General features: G+C 37.2%; 1 protein-coding gene across 3 annotated transcripts in view; it reads left to right on the top strand.

The window, feature by feature from the left end:
• The window catches only part of KATNA1 (katanin catalytic subunit A1), a 29,913-nt gene that overhangs the window by 4,582 nt on the left and 2,116 nt on the right, over window positions 1-23,215 (top strand). For all 3 annotated transcript variants that reach the window (XM_019746941.2, XM_019746938.2, XM_074333699.1), the window contains exons 2-8: window positions 4,243-4,410; window positions 5,808-5,965; window positions 11,831-12,011; window positions 17,809-17,930; window positions 19,034-19,139; window positions 20,020-20,178; window positions 22,996-23,122. In XM_019746941.2, coding sequence (XP_019602500.2) covers window positions 4,249-4,410; window positions 5,808-5,965; window positions 11,831-12,011; window positions 17,809-17,930; window positions 19,034-19,139; window positions 20,020-20,178; window positions 22,996-23,122 — 1,015 coding nt within the window. In that variant the 5' untranslated portion in view covers window positions 4,243-4,248. The remainder of the gene's footprint in view (window positions 1-4,242; window positions 4,411-5,807; window positions 5,966-11,830; window positions 12,012-17,808; window positions 17,931-19,033; window positions 19,140-20,019; window positions 20,179-22,995; window positions 23,123-23,215) is intronic.

Raw genomic sequence — 23,215 nt, 5'->3', positions numbered from 1 at the left:
CTGCGTTCCTCGCTGGCTGTTGGCCTGGGGCCTCCCTCACCACTTTGCCATGTGAGCCTCTGCCCTGGGTAGCTCACAGTGTGGTGGGTCGCTTGTTTTTCTTAGAGTGAGCCAGCAAGAGAGCAAGACAGTGAGCAAGATGGAATCACAGTCTAATCTCAGAATGACATTCCCGTATTTTTGAATATTCTGTTTGTTACAAGCTCACACTCAAGGAGAGGTGATTGATTACAGATGGGTATTGAGAGCCATTTTATAGGCTCTCTGTGATTATCAATAGGTATAAGGCTCTTTTTGTTGTATTTATTTCTTTTGTTTCTACCCTTCATAGTTCCATATCTTATACTCCATAGACATTGCAGTATACTTAATATATGTTCTTGGATGTGTATGTATCCTTAAAAAAAAGAGTTTTACATAGCTATGTAAATATAGCATATTTTTTAATTTACAAAATGGTATTGGAATTGAGGTCTTGTTCTATGTCTAAGGTTTTTTTCACCCAACACTGTATTTTGATGATTTATCCATGTTGCTATTTGTAAATTTTGCTTCCATCTGCTTGTTACATTGTGTTCCATCGTCTGCTTCCACCCATTTCCTTACCCATTTCCCTGGCTGGGAATAGATAGATTGCCTCCAACTCCTTGATTTCTCAGAACAGTTAATGTCGTTAACATCCCCAGACACGTCCCTTTATGGATCTGTGTGAGATTTTCTCAGCAATAATCACTGAACAGTGGGGTTGTAGGGTCATAGGATATACACATACATAATTCCGCTTAGTACTGCGAGATTGCTCTCCAAAATGACTGTACCAGTTTCTGCCCACAGGTTATATGTGAGGGTTTCCTTTTTCTCAAATCCTTGGCAATGCTTAGTATAATTGGATTTATTAATTTTTTTTTTAAATCTGTTAAATGTAAAAGGGATATCTCATTGCTCTAATTTGTATTCATCTGTTCTTAGTATGTGTACTTATTAGGTAGTTGGGTTTTCCCTTCCGTGAATTGTCCTTAATGCTCTTTACCCCTTTTTTGTGTGATGTCATTTTGTCCATTGGTGTGAGGAATTGCAAGATGGATTTTCTGATCTTAACTTATTCTTGCATTCCTGGGATAAACCTTCCTGATTGTGTGTGTGTGTGTTGACATATTATTAGTTAGCTAACATTTTATTTAGGATTTCCACTTCTATGTGCATAAGTGAAATGGGCTTTGTATTCTTACTCAATTTTGAAATTGAGGTGATCCCAGCTTCATAAAAAGGGTTGGTCAGTTTTTCCCTTGTTTTCTGGATCAACTTTTATGTGATTGAAATTATCTGCTATTTAGAAACTAGGTAAAAACCCACTTATTAAAAAAAACTTCTGGGCCTGAAGCTTTTTTTCTAGGCGGTAAGAGAAAAAGAAAAAGTATAATTTTCTTTCATCTCAGATCTAATTATCTCCTCTTTTCCAGTTTGTATTTCGTTTATTTGTATGTCCTGCCCCCCCCACCCCCCACGATCAATGTTGCCAAAGATTTGTTTCCTGGTTTTTTAAAGATCCCGATTTTGGTTTTGCAAATCTTTTCTGGTATTTTGGGGTTTTCTTTTGATTTTGTTTTTATTTAATATGGACCTTTATTTTTTTTTCTCTTGTACTTTTTGTACTAACCAGTTCTGTTAGTTTTTTTTTTTTTTTCCTAGCTTCTTGAGTTAATGGCTTAGCTCAGTTATGTTTACTCTTTATGATGGAAGTGGGGTGTGGTCAGTCCATGCTTACCAGCCACTCCTTACCATTTTGAAATTGTGTGCCTGTCCCAGTCCTGCCATTCAGGGATCCTCAGCCTGGGAACTGCTTTTTCCTAAGAACTGTCAGTTGTTATCATCTAGCCTAACGTGAGCAAAGGAGTGGCAGCAAGAGACCACTCGCGAGATGCTGTTATTGACCCCTCTGTCTGTTTTTATCCATGGCCTCCTCCCCCATCCAGGCCTAGGTTTGCCCCGATGTACCGTGCGGTCTCCATCTGGTACTGGGCTTACACTTGCAAGGGTGGGTGGGTGAACAAGGATTGGCCAGGACAATGGAAGCCAGAAAGGGCACAGCTACAAAACTCACCGGTCCTATTTCCCTGTGGGCTGCCTGGGACCTCCCACACGCAATAACCCAATTATCACCTGTCATTTCAGTTGTTTTTCAGAATTTTATGTTTAATCCTGGGACCCATCAACCTTCTTTGATTCTTCTAGGATTTGTTTTCAGGAAGAGGGCCAGCAGCTATCTTGGTGTCGTACTTATGAATTGAACCTGATAACTGAGATTAAAGCTGTTTGGGTTTGAAGATCCTAATACATATCCTAATATGTAACACATGACATGTATCAGTTTAGTCTAACTGGGTCATGGAACAACACTTGTGCCTTCGGCTGGTTAGAGAATGAGAATTACCGAAGCCTGGCAGAGAACAGAAGCCTGAGGAGGTTGGTGTGATTTTGCAATCCCTACTCCTCCACTGAGGTGGTGATCCCTTCTCACTCTGATCTCTGCCCGAAGGAGCGTAGTAGCCGCCCTCTTCTCCTCTGGCATAGCAGAGCTGATTTTTAGCTCTTCCACCTGTCAACATTTCCTATTAATCTTGCTTCCTATAATCCTTTAATTGTGGACTGTAGGGATATGATTACCTTCTCTTGTCTATTTGGCAGAAGATCTTTTTGGTCCCTTGTCTAACACATAGTCTGATTGATATTCCTGATTGGCCTGCCGTCATCCTCTTGGCCCTGCCTATCAGCTAAACATTCTGCATTAAATTAAACCCAAGAAATTTTATTCACATGTTTTTTCACAGAAAATCTCATCCCAGGGTAAAAATGTAAAAGTGGAGCACTTAAGAACCATTGTGATCTCGGTTAGACTTAAGCTCTATTGCATCACTTGACCTTAACCATAGGTGGGGTGTGGGAGGGAGGTGTCAGGAAGCACAATTTTAGGAAATGCCTCTGGCTAGATTAAATTAAGCTAGGTAGAGAGGTCCCCACATAGAAATTCTTTCTGTTCATCTATGAAACACATCTATGTGGATATCCCACTGCCACACAAAAGCAGTCAAAAATAATGAACTTATTACCTTCATACATTTGTCTCTTCTCGGCTTCCCTGTGAAGAGGAAAGCTGAAATCCTTCATGAGCCCTTCAGTTCTTTGTTCTGCAGGCTTGAAACTTCATTCATTTTCAGCATCTCCATACAAGTTCATAAGTACTCTCAGCAGTTCTCTCACCACGTTTCAAATTTGTTCCTTTTTATTTCCAAAGCCACAACCCTAATCTAAATCATTGTCCTCTCAAAAGCACTCAGGTCTTTCTGACTTTGAACTTCACCATGCTCTGTACAGTTAATAAATAATAGTAATCATCATCAACATCAACAAAGCTGACATTTATCAAGTGCCTACTTCTAATGTTTTATACCCATATCTATTTATTCATATTTTACTAAGTACAAACACTGTGCTTGGTGCTTGTACATAGAAAGTTTCAGGGAAGATGCATTTAAGCACTTTATTAAAGACCTACTCTTTGTCAAGGAGTATGCTAGGTACTTGAAATATTCCCTATATTTTAACTCCTGGAGATAGTTACTATCTCAGTTTTACAAACTTAAAAACTGAATCTTAGAAAGTTAAAGGACTTGACGAAGGTGGCGGAATTACAATTCTAACCAAGATTTTTCTAACTTCAAACACATGTGCTTCCTGCTCTTCCGCACGCCTTCCCAAAACTGTGCCTAATGTTCTACATTTGTTCTGCAGATACTCAGTAAGACTTGTGTGTTATACGTTGGGGATACAGTCTCACGCCTTTCAGATGGAAATCCTGCTCTCAGAGAACTCACTGTAGTAGAGATAAGACATATATCATTCACTATAATTCAAAGTAGACAAGCACCTTGAGATGGAAGTTCCCAGAAAAGTGCCTGGGGACTTTAGAAGGGGAGAGTTTATTCTGAACTGAGAAGTTCGGAAGTTAGATATACTGGGAAAACTGTCATCTGAGCGGGACTTTGACACATAGGTAGGGTTTGGCCATGGGAAAAAAATTTCTTTGAAGGAGTGGAAACAGCATGAGCAAATGTTTAGAGATGGAAAGTGTGCTTGGGAGCTTCTTGAAGGAGTCCTGGAAAATATACTTTAAAAAAAGTCTTCATAGTATTTATTGTTAAGAGATATATAATATGAAATGTTTCTTTCTTTTTTGACTTACAGTTGAGCATGAGTCTTCTTATGATTAGTGAGAATGTAAAATTGGCTCGTGAATATGCGTTGCTGGGAAACTATGACTCTGCGATGGTGTATTATCAGGGAGTTCTTGACCAAATGAACAAGTATCTATACTCAGTCAAAGATACGTACCTCCAACAGAAATGGCAACAGGTGAGAATCATTTCTGCTGTGCGTTTTAATAGTTTACTCAGAAGAGAAAATTGAAATAGCTTGTCAGTGCTTTTTGAAGTTACACATTAAGAGTATATGATTTATTACATGGATTTGTGTATGATGTTACTTGAAACTGGATGTATTATATTAATAATAGTCTGTATTCACCATCAGCAATATTATGAGTTCTATTCAATTATTCTAATTGTTGAACTCTAATAGATTTTTAAAAAATAATGGTTGTGAAATTTTTTTTCTAGATCACGTTTTCACCTGGTAAAGTTAGAGTTGACTTTACTAAGCCATTTTTGAAAGTGCAGATGACATCTAAATCTCATGGGTAGCAAGTTTTCTATAGAACATTATAAAGAAGACCATATTTGAATCCCATTTGAGGAACGTTAGTCAACGAGGACCAATAGAAATTTACAGGTGGAAACTGTAGAACTCATAGGTCCAGTTGAAGGTGGCATTTATAACAAAGTTACAGCAGTTGGTCTTTTTGAGCTGCTCTTCTAGGTAGAATATTATCCCTCAAATTCAGCTGAACTGCTTTTTTGATATAATGCCATATTTGTGCTTCATTTCTTTAGACGAGAAAATATCCTACCTCTTTGAATTTAACCTCTTTCCCTAAATCTGCCTCTGTATATTCTTGACATTACTGGAAAGGAAAAAGAATTCATTTTATAAGGAGTCTCGTTTGTCATTGAAGACTTTTAAGACCTTTTGTTCTTAGGCCAGAGACTTTTACTTAAAAATTCTAAGATTTTTTGTAAAGATACTCAAATCACTTACTTTTACTTTTAAAACTTCATTTCAACGTTTCATATATATATATATATATATATACACACACACACACACATACATATATATACATGGATGTATATATAGTTTTTAAATTGAATCAAGACTGCTTTAAATATATATTTTGGTTGTATGTGAATTGAGCCATTTATCCTCTGAAGCCATTAGTTTTCAAGTGCAATCCATTTAATGAGTTATGAAATCAGTGGATTCTGATCAGCATTTAAAACGTCAATTAAATAGCATAAAAAAACCATCAAAGTGCAACTTGCCAAGGTATTATTCTTATCAGACTTTATAGTTCAGCTAACTTTTCAATTTGTTATGCAATTTGAATAAGAACCGTAAGTCAGTAGTAACATGGCTTAATTGGCCAGAATATTTAATTAAGTGTATCAGAATTAATTGTGCAATTGAAAACAAAGAATTAATGAACCATTATTAAAATTTCAACAGAATATCTTGGTGTGATTTACTGTATATCTGTCAAAATGGAGGTTTCTAAATAAATGGCCCTAGTTTAATCTTGCCAGTGGTTTATTAGTTATAGAAATTTAAAGAGCCATGTTCTCCTTTGAAACCAGGTTTGGCAGGAAATAAATGTGGAAGCTAAACATGTTAAGGATATCATGAAAACACTAGAGAGCTTTAAATTAGACAGCTCTCCATTGAAAGCTGCACAGCATGAGCTTCCCGCTTCTGAGGGAGAAGTCTGGTCCTTGCCTGTACCTGTTGAACGAAGGTAAGTGGAGACCTTTTCAGAAACAGGCTAGCACAAGAAACTGATGGCATTGGCTAAATCGAGGAGAACTGGGTGGCTGGGAGACGGAGATGGTTTTTTTCTGAATGCCTTTTATAGCTCTTAAATTATATATTATGTGACTGAACCATTTCAATAAATTAAATTTAGGTGGAAACAAGCCACAGTATGCTTTTGTGAGGTGAGCTTCAAATAGCGGAGACACCCTTATCTTAAATGTAGGAACGTGGGGTTGGGAATTGAAATATCTGGGCTCTAGTTCTAGCTTTGCCACTCTTGGTAGCTTTGGGAACATCATGTCATCTTTCTAGGCCTCAGATTTTTCTTATGTAACACGAAGGAGTTAGATGAAAACAGAGGTTCTCAAACAATTGCAGAATATTGCTATTCATCAAGCTACACTGCTGCTAACTTGAAAAATGGGCTTTTTAATTCACAGAAAAAAAGAAAAGATAAAATGTTCTCAATTTTAGATTTTTCTCTGGCATTGTTACCTGGTGCCAGTTAATGAACAATTAGTGAAAGTGGTATTTACTGAAATGCTCTAAAGAGCCTATAATGTTTAGTTTCACTGCATATTTTTTAACTGACTGTATGCAGGTGGATGGCACTTACCTATTTTACTCACATAATAGATTTCCAAGTTTGTATTGTCAGTTTAAATGTATGTGTGTATCACAGCATTCTAAGAAGAGCATTTGTGACTTGCTGGTTCTTTGTCCCCTAACTAGTCTTTAGAACCTTGCATTAAGACATTGCTTAAGTGTTTTTCAGTTTCACATTCTATCATTGTAACTCTTAATTCTTGATTGTATTTTGTGATCGGTAATAGATGTTGAGTGCTCACGGTGTACTCACAGGGTTGTGAGCACTGTCAGAGCCTGCACGTGCTGGGTTTTTTATGTTTCACAAGAAGCCTTCCAAGTAAGTTATATTTTCCCAATATTTCAGATAACGTAGGTGAGGTACAGTGAGGTCATATGACTTTTCCCCATTATCGCAAAGCTCATAGGAATTGAACCCAGATATATTTGACTACGAAGCTGGCACTCTGTGCCATACCAGTCATTTTTAAATTGTAGTATGCATAGATATCTCTTGGGGGTGCTCATTAAAAATGTGGATTCTGGGTTTCACTCCCCGGAGTCTGATGCAGTAGAGAGCAGGTAGAGCCCAGGAATCTGCAGGTGATTCTGCTACACGTGGTCCACACTTCTGGATGTCCGTACCAAAGTGTTCTCTCTAGTCTAAGGTCAGCTAATGGGTATTGATTGTTTCTTAGCCATTTTTTTTCTTCAGCTCCAGATAAAAATACTAATGTTCTGTTACTGACTCTGATATCTTTTGAATATTTAATAAATTTCTCCCTTGCTCGTAAGCACTATCATAAAATATTTTGTTGTATTTTAGAATTCATGAAAAAAAATAAGTACAGCAATAGGTTCATCAAAGAAAAAAGGGAACTCCATAAAAGTAGAGGGGCAGTCATACAGTGTGACTTCTAGTCTTCTGTGCATTGTCTGTTTTCATAGGTGTGGTTGTGCTGCATTCATAATTCATAACTTTGTGCCCTAAAAAAGACCCAAAACTGTGCCGTTTTTTAAAAAAAATTCTAATAATAGCAATTGTTACACACTATGTACTGGGTTTGGTCTTAATTGCTTTACATATATTATTCAATGCTGAGAACAATCCTAGAAGGTAGGTACTAATTTTTTTAGGCCCACTTTCTGATGAGGAAACTTGAGCTAAGAAAGGTTGAGTAATTTGCTCTTCATGTTGTAAACACTGATGACTTATAAGCCATGTCAGACCTTTTTCTCTGCTGCTTTTTAAGAGTTTTTGCTACTCTTTTGAGTGGGCTGTAACCTGCATAGCTAACCATGCTCTTATTGGTTGTTACCCCCTTTTTTGTTACTATAAAGTTACAGTGAATTTGTGAGTGAAAGTTTTTCTACATTTATAAATACTGTTTTCTTTATTTCAGAAGTAGAATAATATATGTCACTTTTTCCCCATTGTCCATTAATGATGTTTTATTCCTTTTTACTTTTGTTTTTTCTCCTTCTGGAGAATTATCCCTTGGCCCCTTTATTAGTCTGCTAGGGCCGCCACAACAAAATACCATAGACTGGGTGGCTTAAGCAACAAAAATTTATTTCTCAACGTCTGGGGGCTAGAAAGTCCAAGATCAAGGTGCTGGTTGATTCTCTTCCTGGGAAGGACCCTGCCTGAGCAGATGGTCACCTTCTCTCTGTGTTCTCACACAGTGGGGAGAGTGAGCCAGCTCTCAGGTATCTTTTAGGACACTAATTCTGTTGGATCAGGCCCCCACTCTTATGACCTTATTTAACTCTAATTACTTCCTTACTCCAGATGGTCACATTGGGGGTTAGGGAGTCAATGTAAAGAATTTTGGGGGTACCCAAACATTCAGTCTTAACAGCCCTGGAACTCCTCTCCGTTATTGGTAAGAACTTTCCAATTAATAGATGTTCCCAGTGAAAATTTAGTTGACTTGAATTTTTTTTCCCAAGGATTTTTGGAATTTATTACTTAGATTATAAATTTAGACAGTCATGAAGAGGGATTGTATTATGGAGTACATGACCTTCCATCATTTGGGTGGGTCCACCAGCAGCAGTCTCTCCTTTCCTCCAAGAAGTGAGCAACTTCTTTGTTTAGCTTAAAAGAGTTCCATCCATATCCTTGGAATCTCGTTCTGTACCCCAAGTACGTTACCAGACAGGATGTTTGCGCATCTAAGTGAATTCTAGTGAATGCAGTTTTCTCCATCTTGTTAAAATTTCCTCTGAGTGAAAGTAAGAAGGAGAATATCAGCAGTTTTTCACAGCTTTTACCAAGTTCTCCCCAAAGGAACAAGGCAAAGCATATCGATTGATTACGTGGCACTCAGTCCCTTTCATACCACAGACCTCTTCACTCGGACCTAACTTCCCCCATCTTTCTCCTAAGGCCTTAGAGAAATCCAGTCTCTAAATATCCTGTTGGAATCCTCTTTTGGCTTGCCTTTTCATTTATTTGAGGGGTCTCTCCCACTCAGCTCAACCAGACAAGGCCCTCCAGCAGCAGAGGTCTCCAAAGAACCTAGAAAAAGTCGTCAAATTTAATGAACTATTTCATCACCTCAGTCTAACAAGCAGAGGCACGAGGATTCTGTCTTGGGGATAGTGGGAAATTGAATTGGGTGAGCCTTTTCATCTTGAAAATTCTGATGATGGAGCCCTAAATAGTGTCCTTCTTATTGCTTCTTGTTTCTTCAGTTTCTTTTCCTGTGTCTGATTTTAAATGCCCTGGATTACTATTCACTAAAAAGTTATCCTCTTTGACATTATTTGCTGCATCTTTTTGCTTTTTTCTATAATTTCACTTGCTACCTTAACTGGATAACCCCCAGCACTCTTCGTTTTTCTGTTATTCATCATTTGTACTTATACTCAAGAGAGCTATTCGTTCTTCAGCTGTTGGTGAGTCTAACCTTGTGTAAATTTTAAGAAGAGATTTAACTGACTTAAAGAACAGATTCAATTGATCTAGTATTTTCTTCTAGAGCTGTACACAAAAATGTTTGTATAAGGAGGTTCATTGAAACCTTTTAGTAAAGATTAGACATCGCTTAAAAGCTGTTAGGTGTGATTATTTTTAAATGTCTTAAATGTCAGCTGATGTTCCTCAATTATCTTCTCATCTTACAGGAAAAAAACCCCTAAGTTTTATCATGTCCTTCAGCAGCCAGTGAGATGTGCTTCCCATTACGGCTGTGATTTAAGTTCTTACAACTCTCTCCCCGGGCCTCCTTGAGCAAATCAGACACAGGGATGCTTCAGTCCTTTGCAGTTGCCTTTCCTTCAGCTCAGATGTTTGATAGCTTGTTCTCTCATTTCTTCAGGTCTTCTTAATGTCACCTCAGAAAGGCTGTCTCTGATCATCCTACTTAAAATACGCCTCCATCTCCCATCAGCCTATAGCCCTTTACCCTTCTTTATTTTTTTAAACAGCACTTAGCATCTTCTGACATACTGTTAATTTCTTCATTGAAGCTCCCTCACCACCACATACACACTTGTATGTAAGACTGTGAGAGTAAAGGCTTTTATTAGAATTATTTTTAAATGTTCCTTCTTTAATGCTCAGAGTAGTGTCTGTCAATAGGAAGAGTTTAGTAAATTCTTTTTTGGATAAATGAATTGCTAGCAGTAAGAACTGGGTAAAATGGGGCACATTTTATGTGATTGACTGCCATCTAGTCATTAAAAGTCATTTATAAGGTGATGATACAGGAAATGCCTCATAATGTAATACGTAGAGAAAAATATGATTATATGTGTGTATAATGATTCCAATTTTGTTTAAATGAAAGGCAACCACAAGAAAATAGGCTAATATTTTAAGTGGTTAACTCTGGCTAGTGGGGTTACAGGGGGATTTTAAAAATTCTTTGTGCTTTATTATATTTCAGTGTCTATTTTGTATTATTTTTCTAGTAAGGGAAAAAATAAATACATATTTTAAGGGAATATCTCCAGTTGGCTAAGTTTCTAAATCCAAAATTGAACCACCATTGTTCTTTCCACACATACATTGGTTTAGCTTTATCATCCTCCCAAATTCTCTTTCTCAGATTTCCACATCTAGGAATGTCCTTTTTAGTAGTGTGTCTCTTCGACTCTTACTGTCTTAAGCTAGACTCTCATCTTGTGCCTTGATAACATTTGTAACCTACAAACACCTCCCTGCTTTCTATGTTTTCTTTATTAGTGTGCCTGAAAAAGATATACTAAGGTCTTTCTAAAAGCTTTTCAGTGGCAGTTAGCTAAAAGCCAAGCCTCTGTATTCAGATCTTCTACTTACTGAACCATTGTATCTGTTCAATATCATGTTGCAGTGCTCACCATTCTCTTTATAGGTAGTGTCTTCATATTCCTTTACATAGACTAAGCTCATTTTAATTTTATTGCTGCTTTGTTGATTTTCTTGTCTGCAGTTGCACCCTCTTGTTCAGTTCAATTCCTGTGTTTAGAGGCCCAATTTATTTTCTGTCTGCATGAGGCTATTGCCATCACACCAGGTGTGTCTCACACTTTCTAGAGTAGCACTTGCCTAGTTTTACATATCTTCTTCTTTCTTAACTAGAAGTATTTGAGGATAGGACACCTCTACCTTTGTTACTGCTTATTTTAATGACCCCAACCAAGGCTAGAGGCATAGTAAGAGCCTAAAAAATATTTGAGAGGTCTGACTCCTGCCATAGAAATAAAAATGACATAAGGTGATGTGTATAAATGTAAAGTACTTTGTGCAGAGCTAGTGCTTATATCAGTTTTGTAATAGGAAAATGATTAAATTTTGTGAATTAAAACATGAGACCTATGATACATTCTAAATAAAATGGTACCAAATTGCATATATACGAGTGGATAAATGTTAATTCTACCCCTGCACTGTGTTCTGATTCTTTTGGTAGTACTCTCTTCTCTGATAGTTGCTCTGTTTTCAGTTTCCAAGAATCAGACTAATTTCTCAATCCCTCCTTGGTATACAACAGCTAATCTCCTTTCGAAGGAGAGGTGACAGTCACTTGCCTTTCGTTATTTCTCCCCTGTAACCACACTGCATTCCAGTCCTCACATTAACTCACCGCACAGCAAGGTCAAATTAAATGTTTGATCTTAGATTTCAGTGACCTTCAGTTTATTCAGTCCTACCTTGTGTTCAATTATTGCCTTGGCTTCTTTAGTTCATAAACTCTTATACACTGTGTGTGTTCATCTGTATTTGACCTCACTCCAGGAGTTGATTAATTTTAATGATGTTGTGTTTGACTAGACCCTCACCAGGTCCTAGAAAACGCCAGTCTTCTCAAAACAGTGACCCTAAACCACACAGTAACCGTCCAAGTACAACTGTCAGAGTTCACCGTCCATCTGCACACAATCTTCACAATGACAGAGGGAAAGCTGTTCGTTGTCGAGAAAAGAAAGAACAGAATAAAGGAAGAGAGGAAAAGGTAAATGCTGCTGATTTTCATAAATGAAAAAGTTATTAACTTTAAAAATGAAGACTGTACAGATTTTAATAATTTTTAGTCCTTAAAACTGCCAGACTATAAGAAAACCTTAGTCAAATCCACCTAGGCTAGGATTTTTCCCACTCACTATTCAACAAATATTTTTGGTTGGTTATGTAACTTTATATCTTGATATAATTTCAGACTTGAAAACAAGTTGTAGGAGTGGTATAAGGAACTTCCATATATTCTTTACCCAGTTTTACTAATTACTAACATTTTGCCCCTTTTGCTTTATCATTTGCTCTCTGTATGTCTTTTTTTTTCCTGAAGCACTGGGAGTAAGTTGTAGATAACATGCCCTTTTATCCATAAATATTTTAGAGTGTATTTCCTAAGTACTAGGACATTCTTTTACTTAAACACAATACAATTATCTAACGTCATTTTAGCTTTATTCCCCTGTGCCAGGATCCAGTATAAAATCATATGTTGCATTTAGTTCTCATGTTTCTTTTCTTTTTGAGGTAACCAAAGATTTATTAGATCCGATTTAAAAAGCACTGACCATGAAATAAAAAAATATAACACTCCTTAACATTAACATCTTATCTTCAAATGACATTATTATGAAAATGAAAAGGTGATCCCTTGATTGGGAGAAAATATTTGTGATACCTGTATCTGGCAAAAGATGTGTATCCAAATCATACAAAAATTGCTAAGACTCAAAAATAAAAAGTCAACTAATTCAATAAAAAATAGGCACTCAGACATGGACAATAGAAAATATTTCCAACAAAAAAACTTCATTCCTTTTAACATTATTATTATAGTCTGAGCCCCAGGTTTTTCATCATAATTATTTTTCGTGTTAACAACCTAGTGATAATATCCAAGCAGAATCCACTAAAAGGCAGAAAAGCCCCACAAATAAAGGGTTCTCATGTTTTTTCAGTCTCTTTAAATGTGAACATTTCCTCAGCCTTTGTCTTTTTTTGCCTGGTGTTTTTAAGAGTACAGGCCAGTTATTTTGTAGAATGTCTCTCAGTTTGGGTTTGTCTGAAGTTTCCTCAGGATTAGATCGAGGTTATGCATTTTCGTCAGGAATACCACTGAAGTGAAATTTTGATCTCACTGTATCATGTAAGGAGGCCCAGGATGTTTATTTGTTCTGTTACTCATGAGAAATTGGATCTCTTGGTTAAGGTGATGTCTGCCAGGTCCCTCCATTATAAAGTTCCTCTTTTTCCCTGTATAATTTGTGGGAAGATACTTTGAGACTATGCAAATATCCTGTTTCTCCTCAAAATTTTATGTACTTGTTTTAGCATCCAGTGATTCTCACTTGAATCAGTTATTTCTATGAGAATTGCAAATCATGATATTTTTTAAGTGTCACTATTTCTTCTACATTAATTAATTGGCAGTGCACTGTAAGGAAAAGCTTTGTCTTCTCCATTATTTAATTGTATCAGTATGGACTCATAAATTCTTATTTTATTAAGTGAATTATAATCTGTTACAGTCATTATTTGATGCTTAAAACTGTTCAAAATTTGAGGACTGGGAGATCCTTAAAGCTGGATCCTATGTCTTATTGACGTGTACTCATCATTCTCTGAGCATTTCCTCATTTTCTGGCACAATAGGGTGTTCCAGGCTCAACCCCCATGGTTACTGTTAGTGAGGAATGGGAGTTAGAAACCAAGATTTCAGTGCCAATTAATATTTTTTTGAGGGCTTATACTCTGTTGTAATAAGAAACATATGGGAGTCTGAGAGCTTTATTTCTGTCCCCTTTACTTCTGCCTCTTCCCGCTCCCTGCACAAGGCACGTATCCCGTGGCTGTGATGTAGTAACGTACAGGGTAACTTGTTTGGCTCGCTGTGCCAGAGGACCCCCCGCACCACCTGGGCAAAGTAAGAACTGTCGCAAAAGGCAAAGCCCCCGGTGCCACCCTTCCGCTCCTTTTCAGAACCTCTCATCAGCCCCTTCGTCATTCTTTCTCTAGATTTACAACCGAACTTTATAATTCTACATGAGAACCTCATCCAGTAACTAGCAGAGCCACACACTTCAACACAGCCTTCCTCGTTGATAAAGATACAGGTGTTCATTTAGCTTTGCATCTTGTGCCATCTGCCTTCTCCGCCTCCCCGTTTCTGGAGGTCAGTTGTCCCTGTTCATCTGGACAGTTAGTTCTCCTGAGTCCCTCTGGCCAGGTAGTTCTATAATCCTGCACCCCGATGCTTTCCGCAGCAGCAGTCCTGTTTTAGTTCCTGAAACAAGGAAAGGTGTGGGGAATGTGGCTCAGGAATCTGGCCTTTGGGAGTATTATCAGGACCGGAGTTTCCCTGACCTGTCTCCTAGGGATCGGGTTAATGCCTTATAACCCTCTGTGGTCTGCAGAGCGCAGCTCAATGTCCTATACCTTTTTCATTTTATATCTATACTTTTATACCCTGAGAAATGATGTATAGAACCTGAAGTACTGTAATCAACAAATCGGTTTTCCTAGAGAAACTAAATTAATATTTGCTTAAGGCAGGAAAAATAGAAACCTCAAAAATGTGGCATGGTGATTACGAGTATGGGCTTTGGATTCAGGTGAACTGTGTTTAAGCCCCAACTCTGCTATTTCTATGTGGTGTTCTTAACTCTGCTTGTCCCTAGGTCCCAAAAATTTTCTGTTTTTTTCTGAAAGTTTACATTTCACCTTTAAGTCCATGACTTATTTTGAGTTAATTTTATTGTAAGATGTGAGACCTTAAGTCAGGGTTCATTTTTTGCCTGTTTTTTGCCATTTGTCTCAGCACTATTTGTTGAAAGGCTGTTTCTCCATTGAATTGCTTTTGTACCTTTGTCAGAAATCAGTGTGGCATACTGGTCAGTGGGTCTATTTCTGGGTTCTCTGTTATGTTTCATTGGTACATGTGTCTCTCTACGAGTACCGCACGGTCGTGGTTACCATCACTGTAATAGTAAGTCTTGAAATTAGGTGGATAGATTTATCTCATTTTATGTTTCCTTTTAAAAATTGTTTTAGCTATTCTAGTTCCTTTCTTTATCTATATAAATTTTATACTCAGCTTTTCTACATCTACAAAGAATCTTGTTTGAGACTTTGATAAGAATAACATTAAACCTTTATATCAATTTGGGGAAAATTGACATCGTTATTATGCTGAGTCTTCCAATCCATGAACACGTTTTTTATCTCCATTTATTTAGATCTTTGAGTTCTTTCATCAATCGGCATTGTGTAGTTTTCAGAGTGCAAGTCTTGGCATATGTTTTGTTAGATTTTATACCTAAGAATTTCATTGTTTTAAGTGATTATAAGTGGTATTGTATTTTTTTTCAGTGTCCACATATTCATTGCTAGTATGTAGAAATACAATTGACTTTTTAAAAATTATTTTTTAAATAGTGGTTAAAATATATGGAACATAAAACTTACCATTTTAATCATTTGAAGTGTGCAGTTCAGTGCAGTTGAGGACATTCACATTGTTGTGGAGCCGTCACTACCATCGTCCACAGAACGTTTTTAATTTTGCCAAACTGCAACTCTCCCCATTAAACAGTTACTCCCTGTTTTCCGTCTATGCACTACTCACAGAACGCTTCTGTACCCCACGTGTGTAGGGGTTTTTCCCACACCAAGCTGGCTGTCCTACAGTTTAACTCAATTTTGACACTGTATCTACCTGGAGTTAGTATCAGATTAAGGGCTTAGTCCTATAAGACTTACCCCATATTTGATGCCAATTGCAAGTCCAGTTGTCACCTGTGCTTCTGACTGCCTGGTACAAATCGGAGAAGACCAGGACTCTCTCCTTGGGCCCAGTGATTTGCTAGAGCTGCTCACGGAACTCAGGAAACAGTTTACTTACCAGATGACTGGTTTGTTACAAAGGATACAGCTCAAGAACAGCCAGATGGAGCAGGTGCATTAGGGCGAGGTAGGGGGAAGGCTGCGCAGCTTCCATGCCCTCTCCACGTGTCTTTTTTAATTAACTGGTTTGAGACAATGAATTTGGATTTTGTGTTTATAATTTTGCCAGCTTTTAAAATAACTGGTTTTAAACTCAGGGACTGACCTCCTGGTTAATTGGTCCATCTTCAATTTCATTTTGCGTATCAAAAAGGAGTCTACGTTCTTTTTAACATCTTTGCTGCCTTCTTTCCCCTCCTAGTAGTAGGCAGTATTTTCACGTTGAGCAAGTTATTATGTGTTTAAAGGAAATTTCACTAGTTCAGCTAATTCAATAAAATCCTATTAAAAATGTCCACATTTGAATTCTGTAACTCCTTTTGGATGACCTATTATAGAATCCTTTTTCCTTTCTGCTTAACTTAAATTTGTTTTGCTTTGTCTACAAACATTCCCTCAGTGCTGTGTTCTGTGGAAGAAAAGAAAGAACTAGAAAGTGCCTTCTGTTTGTGTCTTCCTGGGTTTACAGTGTAAGTTCCCAGTAGTTGGGACAGTGTCTTCTTTCTATCCCCCACAGCTGCTAGCACAGAAAGGATTCTTGGTAAATATCTGAATGAATAACAGCTTCATAAATACTTAGAAGGAAAGATAACCTTCTCCTCTTTTAAATGTTACACAACACCTACCTTGTTTCTTTTAGGTTAGTATTGGATACTGAATAGTCTGTAAATTGTGAGACAGATGCTTTGGTCATCTAGTGTTAAGACTTTGAATATCATAAATATTGGTTAAGTCTGGGCATTACTACTGACTTTAGACAGCACCATTGACAAAGAAATCATCGTGTGATGCGCAAAGAAAAAGTTATGGATATGGGGTAACAATTATTTACACTAATACAGAGCCTCATAAATTTTCTTGGCTCATAAAATTCATGAGTGGCCCAGTAATTTTTTCACAGCACCTCTAGGACAAAAAATACCCATCCATTTATTAAGAAGTTAGGTTCAGACAACTTTATGTCTTTTTTGTTTGTTTGTTTGTTTTTTGTTTGTCTTAACAACACCTGTTGGACACTGCAGTTTCTCAGATGTTGGAGTCAGAGTGGCATTCTACCCTCATTCCTCTTCCACATTGATTTTTCCCACTATATCTTTTATCACAGCAACTGTCAAAAACCCAGTTTTCACAGAAACATGGCTTTTCTGAAAGGAATGTAGCAGTCTTCATGTAGAAACTGTGAACTACCTTGAGCTGGTAGCTCACCCAGTGTTCAACAGATGTTGCTGTGTTTTCCTCAAAAATTTAAAATACCTTTCAGTGCCCTGTGAGTTTGCTACTGTGTCCTGGAGTACTTTAGTGTACAGTTGGGGACCTGTGGCCCCAATGACTGGCGTCACAGGCTGGGAGGGAATCTCACCTAAGGACTGAGGGGTCTCTTGGAGGGCGGGGGGGAATAGTGGAAAGGGATGTTTTAGTTTTAGGAGCGATGAGGACTGAGGAGGTGAGCTTAGTTAAATAAGTCCTCTGTCTGTAGCCTTATCTCCTTGAACCCTTTGAGGTATGTGTCACACATGCCTGATGTACATAAGTGACCACAGTTAATCTCAGTATTAATACTTTGATTCTCATCAGTTCATATGCATATTTTTATTTTTCTTTAACACCTTTGCCATACTTTTTATGTAAAAATAAAAATTGAGTATGAAACTCTGATGTATAGTCTTTGATTCTATCTTTGTTACATATATTAGCTTTTTAAAAAATACCACTTGAGCCCAATCTTTGTGTCTGACTCACAGAAACAAAATATAATTTTTCGAGTCAAAAGCTCTTGTTTTTTTCTCCCGATGTAGAGCAAATCACCTGCCGCAGTGACAGAACCAGAGACAAATAAATTTGATAGTACTGGATATGATAAAGACTTAGTAGAAGCTTTGGAGAGAGATATAATTTCCCAGAATCCCAATGTTCGATGGTAAGTTCTATCTCAACAAAATAATTGGTGCTGTTGATGCTTTTAGGACAGAAAATGGAGCACATGTGGGCATACACTGAAGATCAATTCTTGGGGATCGAACCAGAGAACATGCAATGAGAGTGTGACACATCACTTTGGTTCAGGCTGTACCAAATATTTTATCTGAGACTTTTAATCAATAATAAAAATAATTTTTTATTAAATAAAAAAATCTTAATACAGAATGGGAATAAGAGCACAGAAATTTTCTTTTTTGGGGGACATCCTCTAATGGTGAAATGACAGTGATTCTTATGCTTCTGTGTTGCTTGTTATCTATAGGTTTATCCAGTAGATGCTGCCTTTGTTTCCTATTACTAGAGCAGTAGTTCTCAACTTTATTAATATTTTATCTAATCAGAGAACTGTAATTTATCACAGTTGTGAAAGCTCCCTTTCCCACAAAGTTAGGTATGTTCTGTTATATATTTTTTGTTAAGACCTTCATAATTTTTAGGTGTGATTTTGGGGATATTTAAAAATATTTTTTTGACACATATACAATGAACATATATTTTCACTGAAAATACCATGTGTGCCAATAGTGGTGGAGGTGGTGGTGGTGGTCTAGTGGGTCAGGATAACTTCGTAGCCATCTCTGTGATACTCTGTGGTGCGTGCCTCTTAGGAGGGGTGGGCCAAAGCAGCAGTATTGCAGCCTGTCTCTGCTTTATGCCTTTTTTATTCTTTACGGGTTTTTTTTTTCCTTTAAATGAGCCCATTGTTTCTAAGTCATGGAGTTTATGGAATGAGCGTCATAAATAAGAGCAAGAATTTAAAATGAGAAGGTATAATAGTACTTGAGGGGGCCTACAGACCTGTGAGGCGCATTCGCCAAGCTGAAAATCATCTCTGACGAGAACTGAAAGTATGGATTGTCTCCTTGTATGTGCTGGTTGGCGTGACCTCGTCACAGTGTGTTAGGTCACAAGAGTCTGGGGAGAGGCACTTAGCATTCGTCAGCAACGTGAAATCCTGTGCTTCCAGTGGTTCTCAACAAGGACTGGCTGGAGTTAAATAGATAATCTAAGAAGTGGTTGATATAATACCTTCTCTTTCAGGGATGATATCGCTGATTTGGTAGAAGCTAAGAAGTTGCTTAAGGAAGCTGTGGTGTTACCAATGTGGATGCCCGAGTTCTTTAAGGGCATTAGGAGACCATGGAAAGTAAGTTCATTACTGTACGGCATTGTCAGCGTGAGTGGCAAGTGCATTGCTATAGAAAGCCAATATTTATCTGTATTGGGAAAATGAGGGGAGAAAGTAATAGAGTAGGTAAAGAACATTTTAAATTACAAAGTGTGTTGTGTTATTTAGAATTTGTTTAGACCAAAAGCTATTGCAAGGTTCCCAGAATAACAAATAGGTACAGTGTGATCTTAGGAAGTTGGACAAGGAGCAGATTTAGAATGAGCTTGTATTTGCAAATGTGAACAAGTTGCCCAATGCAAAAATACCCTCTTTTATGTGTCATGTTGCAGAACTTGTATCCTGTTCTTAAGAAATTAAGATATATCTGCAGCTAATGCAGATATTCTTAAGAACTGAAACATACCCGTATCTAATCAGGACTTTTTAAAGTCATGGGCAGATCTGAAAAGAGACTATCAAAAAACTCTTGGATTTAGAAAATGTGCTAATGGCTAATTCTGCATGTATTTTAAAAAATTCTTTAAATGTTAGTGATAAACAAGATACAAAACTATAGACATACTTTGAATCCAGCTGTGTAAAAAAATAACTGATGTGTTTGACCTAGCAGGAAGCATATCCAGGTGCTAAGGGTGTGTGCGTTAGGGTGTGATTTTATAACATCAGTATTTTCAACATCTTTTCTCATCTCGGAGTTCTAAAATTTTAATGTTATTTTTTACTTTTGGAATGGATAAAGTAAATTTGTGGTAAAGTATCCTTCTGTTTCTTTGTCTTTAATTTGTCTTAATATTATGTATTAGTTGGTTGAAAAATTCATCCTTAGTAATGGAATTCTTGTGAATTAGAACAATGGCAGATAAACCCTTCACTTACAGTGTTCTATTCCTGACAGGGAGTGTTGATGGTTGGCCCGCCCGGCACGGGAAAGACCCTCCTTGCTAAAGCAGTAGCTACAGAATGCAAGACAACATTCTTCAATGTCTCTTCATCAACGCTGACTTCCAAATACAGAGGAGAGTCAGAGAAGCTTGTTCGTCTTCTGTTCGAAATGGTGAATGTTTGAGACAACTCTGATGGTCTTTTCCTCTGCAAGGGTAGAAAGTGAGCTGTAACTGTCTCCGGTGTATAGAATAGCTGGGCACAGTGACACTCGGAGCTAGACTCCTAACATGAGTAACTTGAGATTCTCTTTGTCCCCTTTCCTCTGGAGGAAGAGCCATCTCTGTTAGCTTATGGGTATGCTCACAATATGGGATCTGCTGTAGGAATTTGAAATTATGTTTTTTAAATCAGTAGGCTTAGTTATACTATGGTAAATGCAGTATGATAAAAATGTGAACATCACATGTAGTTGTGGAACTTGGATCACCTGCAATCTATTAACTATACCAAATGCCCCAAGTTTAATGACCCAGTCTTTGGATTAGGTTCTTTGCTTCTTACTTTGAGGTTCTTTTATGCTTTTCCGTTCCCACTAAGCAGAGTGTCAGCAGAAGTGTCACACCAGCGAGTGCTGGTAGAGTGTTGGGTTGACTTCAGCAGCTTTTTAGATTTGACTTTGTTAAGCTTCACTGATTCTATCAGTCTTGCCTCATTTAAGAAATAGTGTAGTTATATGTATTAGGATACATGCTTGTTACATAGATAGTGACAGAGACTTGCATTGTTAATCATACTGGAATAGAACCTTAGATGACCATGCTAATATTATACCAGATCTTCCTTCCTAGGCTCAGAATAAGACAAACCAAGCAAACAAAAAGCGTCACAATTTCAGGTTATCCATTTTCTTAATTAGGTTGATGCAAAAGTAATTGCGGTTTAAAAGGTTAAAAATAATTGCAAAAACTGCAGTTACTTTTGCACCAACCTAATATAAAGGCTTCCTGTTTCAATCCCATTTTTCTTTCTCCTTCAACTTTGAGAAATTCATAAGGCAAGATGCAAATTCCAACAGGTTTTAAATGGCTTATTAATAGTCCAAACCACAATAATCCAATGGACAACCTCTGAGATCATTTTGAAAAATTAGTTTGCCCTTTGCTTAAGGGGGAAAAAAAATTAGTACCAGTGTTTCAGAATAACCAGGCCTTTTAAAAATGTAAGCTAAGTAGAATAAATGACTTAAGTGTGGGGTCAGTAGAGTCGGTGGCCTGGGTTCAGATCCCACCTCTGTCACTTTCCTAACTGGCTAACGGGGCAAATACCTTTCCTTATCCTTAGTTGCTTTTATCTGTAAGAGGCCAATAATACAGAATCAGTCTAGTTTTCATGTGGTGTGGCAACAAACAGATTGGAATATAATTTGTGTCAGTATAGGTTCTGTTGGCAGATGGTTTCTAGCTAGAATTTCAATTGTGAATTTTCTTTTTTCCTTTCTTTCCCTCAGTCCATTTCTTGAAAAGTACAAAATTTTTGGTACATAGTACCTAAAATCCAATGAGGATGCTTTGTTAAAATGAAATTATCCCTTTGGAGGGAATAGATAACTTAGGATCCAAATTTTCAACTAGAAAAGAAAGGGCGATTTAAATACTAGGATTTTCCATGTGAACAGACTAAAACTAAATTCATACTTTGGAGACACAGTGCTTTCAACACCGTTAATTGCCTCCTAAAAGGGTGCTACTTTCTAACCTCCTGGTCCAAAAGAACTGATAGGCCCAGTACAATTGCATGTTGAAGTCTGTAAGGTTCACTTGCCATTGTGGACTTTTATTTTTACAAAAACCTTTAAATTGCTGTTTGTTCACTCAAGCTATGTTTTGAGAAATTTTGTCATTTAGGATCAAAATTCTTGTGCAGTGATTCTATAAGTTTGCATATTTTGTTTAAAAAATGATTAACAAACTTTAGTTATTGTAATAATTTGCCTCTTCATTCTCCTTAAGAGAAGGGTGAACTCTTGAGTCTCACAGAGCTATTTACTAAATTTATACTTGACTAAATCTATTATGTAATGGATCAGTCTTTCCTATTCTTTGGTTTGAGGAAGAAATGCATTTAAGGTACAAAAATAAACTTGGGGGATATTCAGCCATAAAAAGGGATGAAGTACTGTATATGCTACAGTATAGATGAACCTTGAAAACATTATGCTAAGGGAGAGAAGCCAGACACGAAAAGGCCATGTATTGTATGATCCCGTTTAGTTGAAATATCCAGAATAGGCAAATCCATAGAGACAGAAAATAAATTGATTGCCACGGGCTGGGGGAAGGGAAATTTTGGGTTATCCTTCTGGGGCAATGAAAATATTCTGGAATTTGATAATGGTGATGGTTGCACAGTATTGTGAATATACTAAATACTGAATTGTATACTTTAAAAGTGTTTAAATGGTAAATTTTAAGTTTATGTGAATTTTATCTCAAAAAAACTTGGGCCATATAAATTTACACTTATTTTATCCTTAAGAGGATAAAAGTACTTGTATTAGCCAAATGAAAAATGGCAATTTTATTAGAATTTCTTAGAAGGAATCTATGTAATTTTATTTAAGGTAATGATTCTCTTTAACCAGATTTTTTCTGGAACTTGAAACACCAGTATCTGTAATGTTCTCCCTTCATAGTTATTCATAGTGTTGTAGTACACAGGATAAACGTGTATTTGTATCACTTACAATATAAACGTATATAGCCAGTTATAGTACTGAATGGTAAAAAAAATCATCATGTAATATTTAAGCATATGATGAGTCCGTATTAGAAGCTATGTTTTAGCTGTTCCAATTCTATCCTCTCGCCCCAATATTTGGACAAGAGGGAGAGATACAGTTTGGCAGGCTCCTCAGCTATTTTCTAGTTGCTGTATATTTATTTTAAAATGAAATAAAAACCCGGTATTGCATGGTTTCTTCCTTTAGGCTCGATTTTATTCTCCAGCCACCATATTTATTGATGAGATTGATTCCATTTGTAGTCGCAGAGGGACTTCTGAAGAGCACGAAGCAAGCAGAAGGGTGAAAGCCGAGCTGCTGGTTCAGATGGACGGTATGCATGAGCCTGTGCATGAACTGACAGCACGGGACTAGAGGGGGCTGGCGGATAGGTCCTGGAGAGTCACAGCCGTAAATTTGGGAACAT

The sequence above is a fragment of the Rhinolophus sinicus genome, linkage group LG05, assembly GCF_036562045.2.
Source record: "Rhinolophus sinicus isolate RSC01 linkage group LG05, ASM3656204v1, whole genome shotgun sequence".
NCBI lineage: Eukaryota > Metazoa > Chordata > Mammalia > Chiroptera > Rhinolophidae > Rhinolophus > Rhinolophus sinicus.
This window is presented reverse-complemented; position numbering and strand designations above follow the sequence as displayed.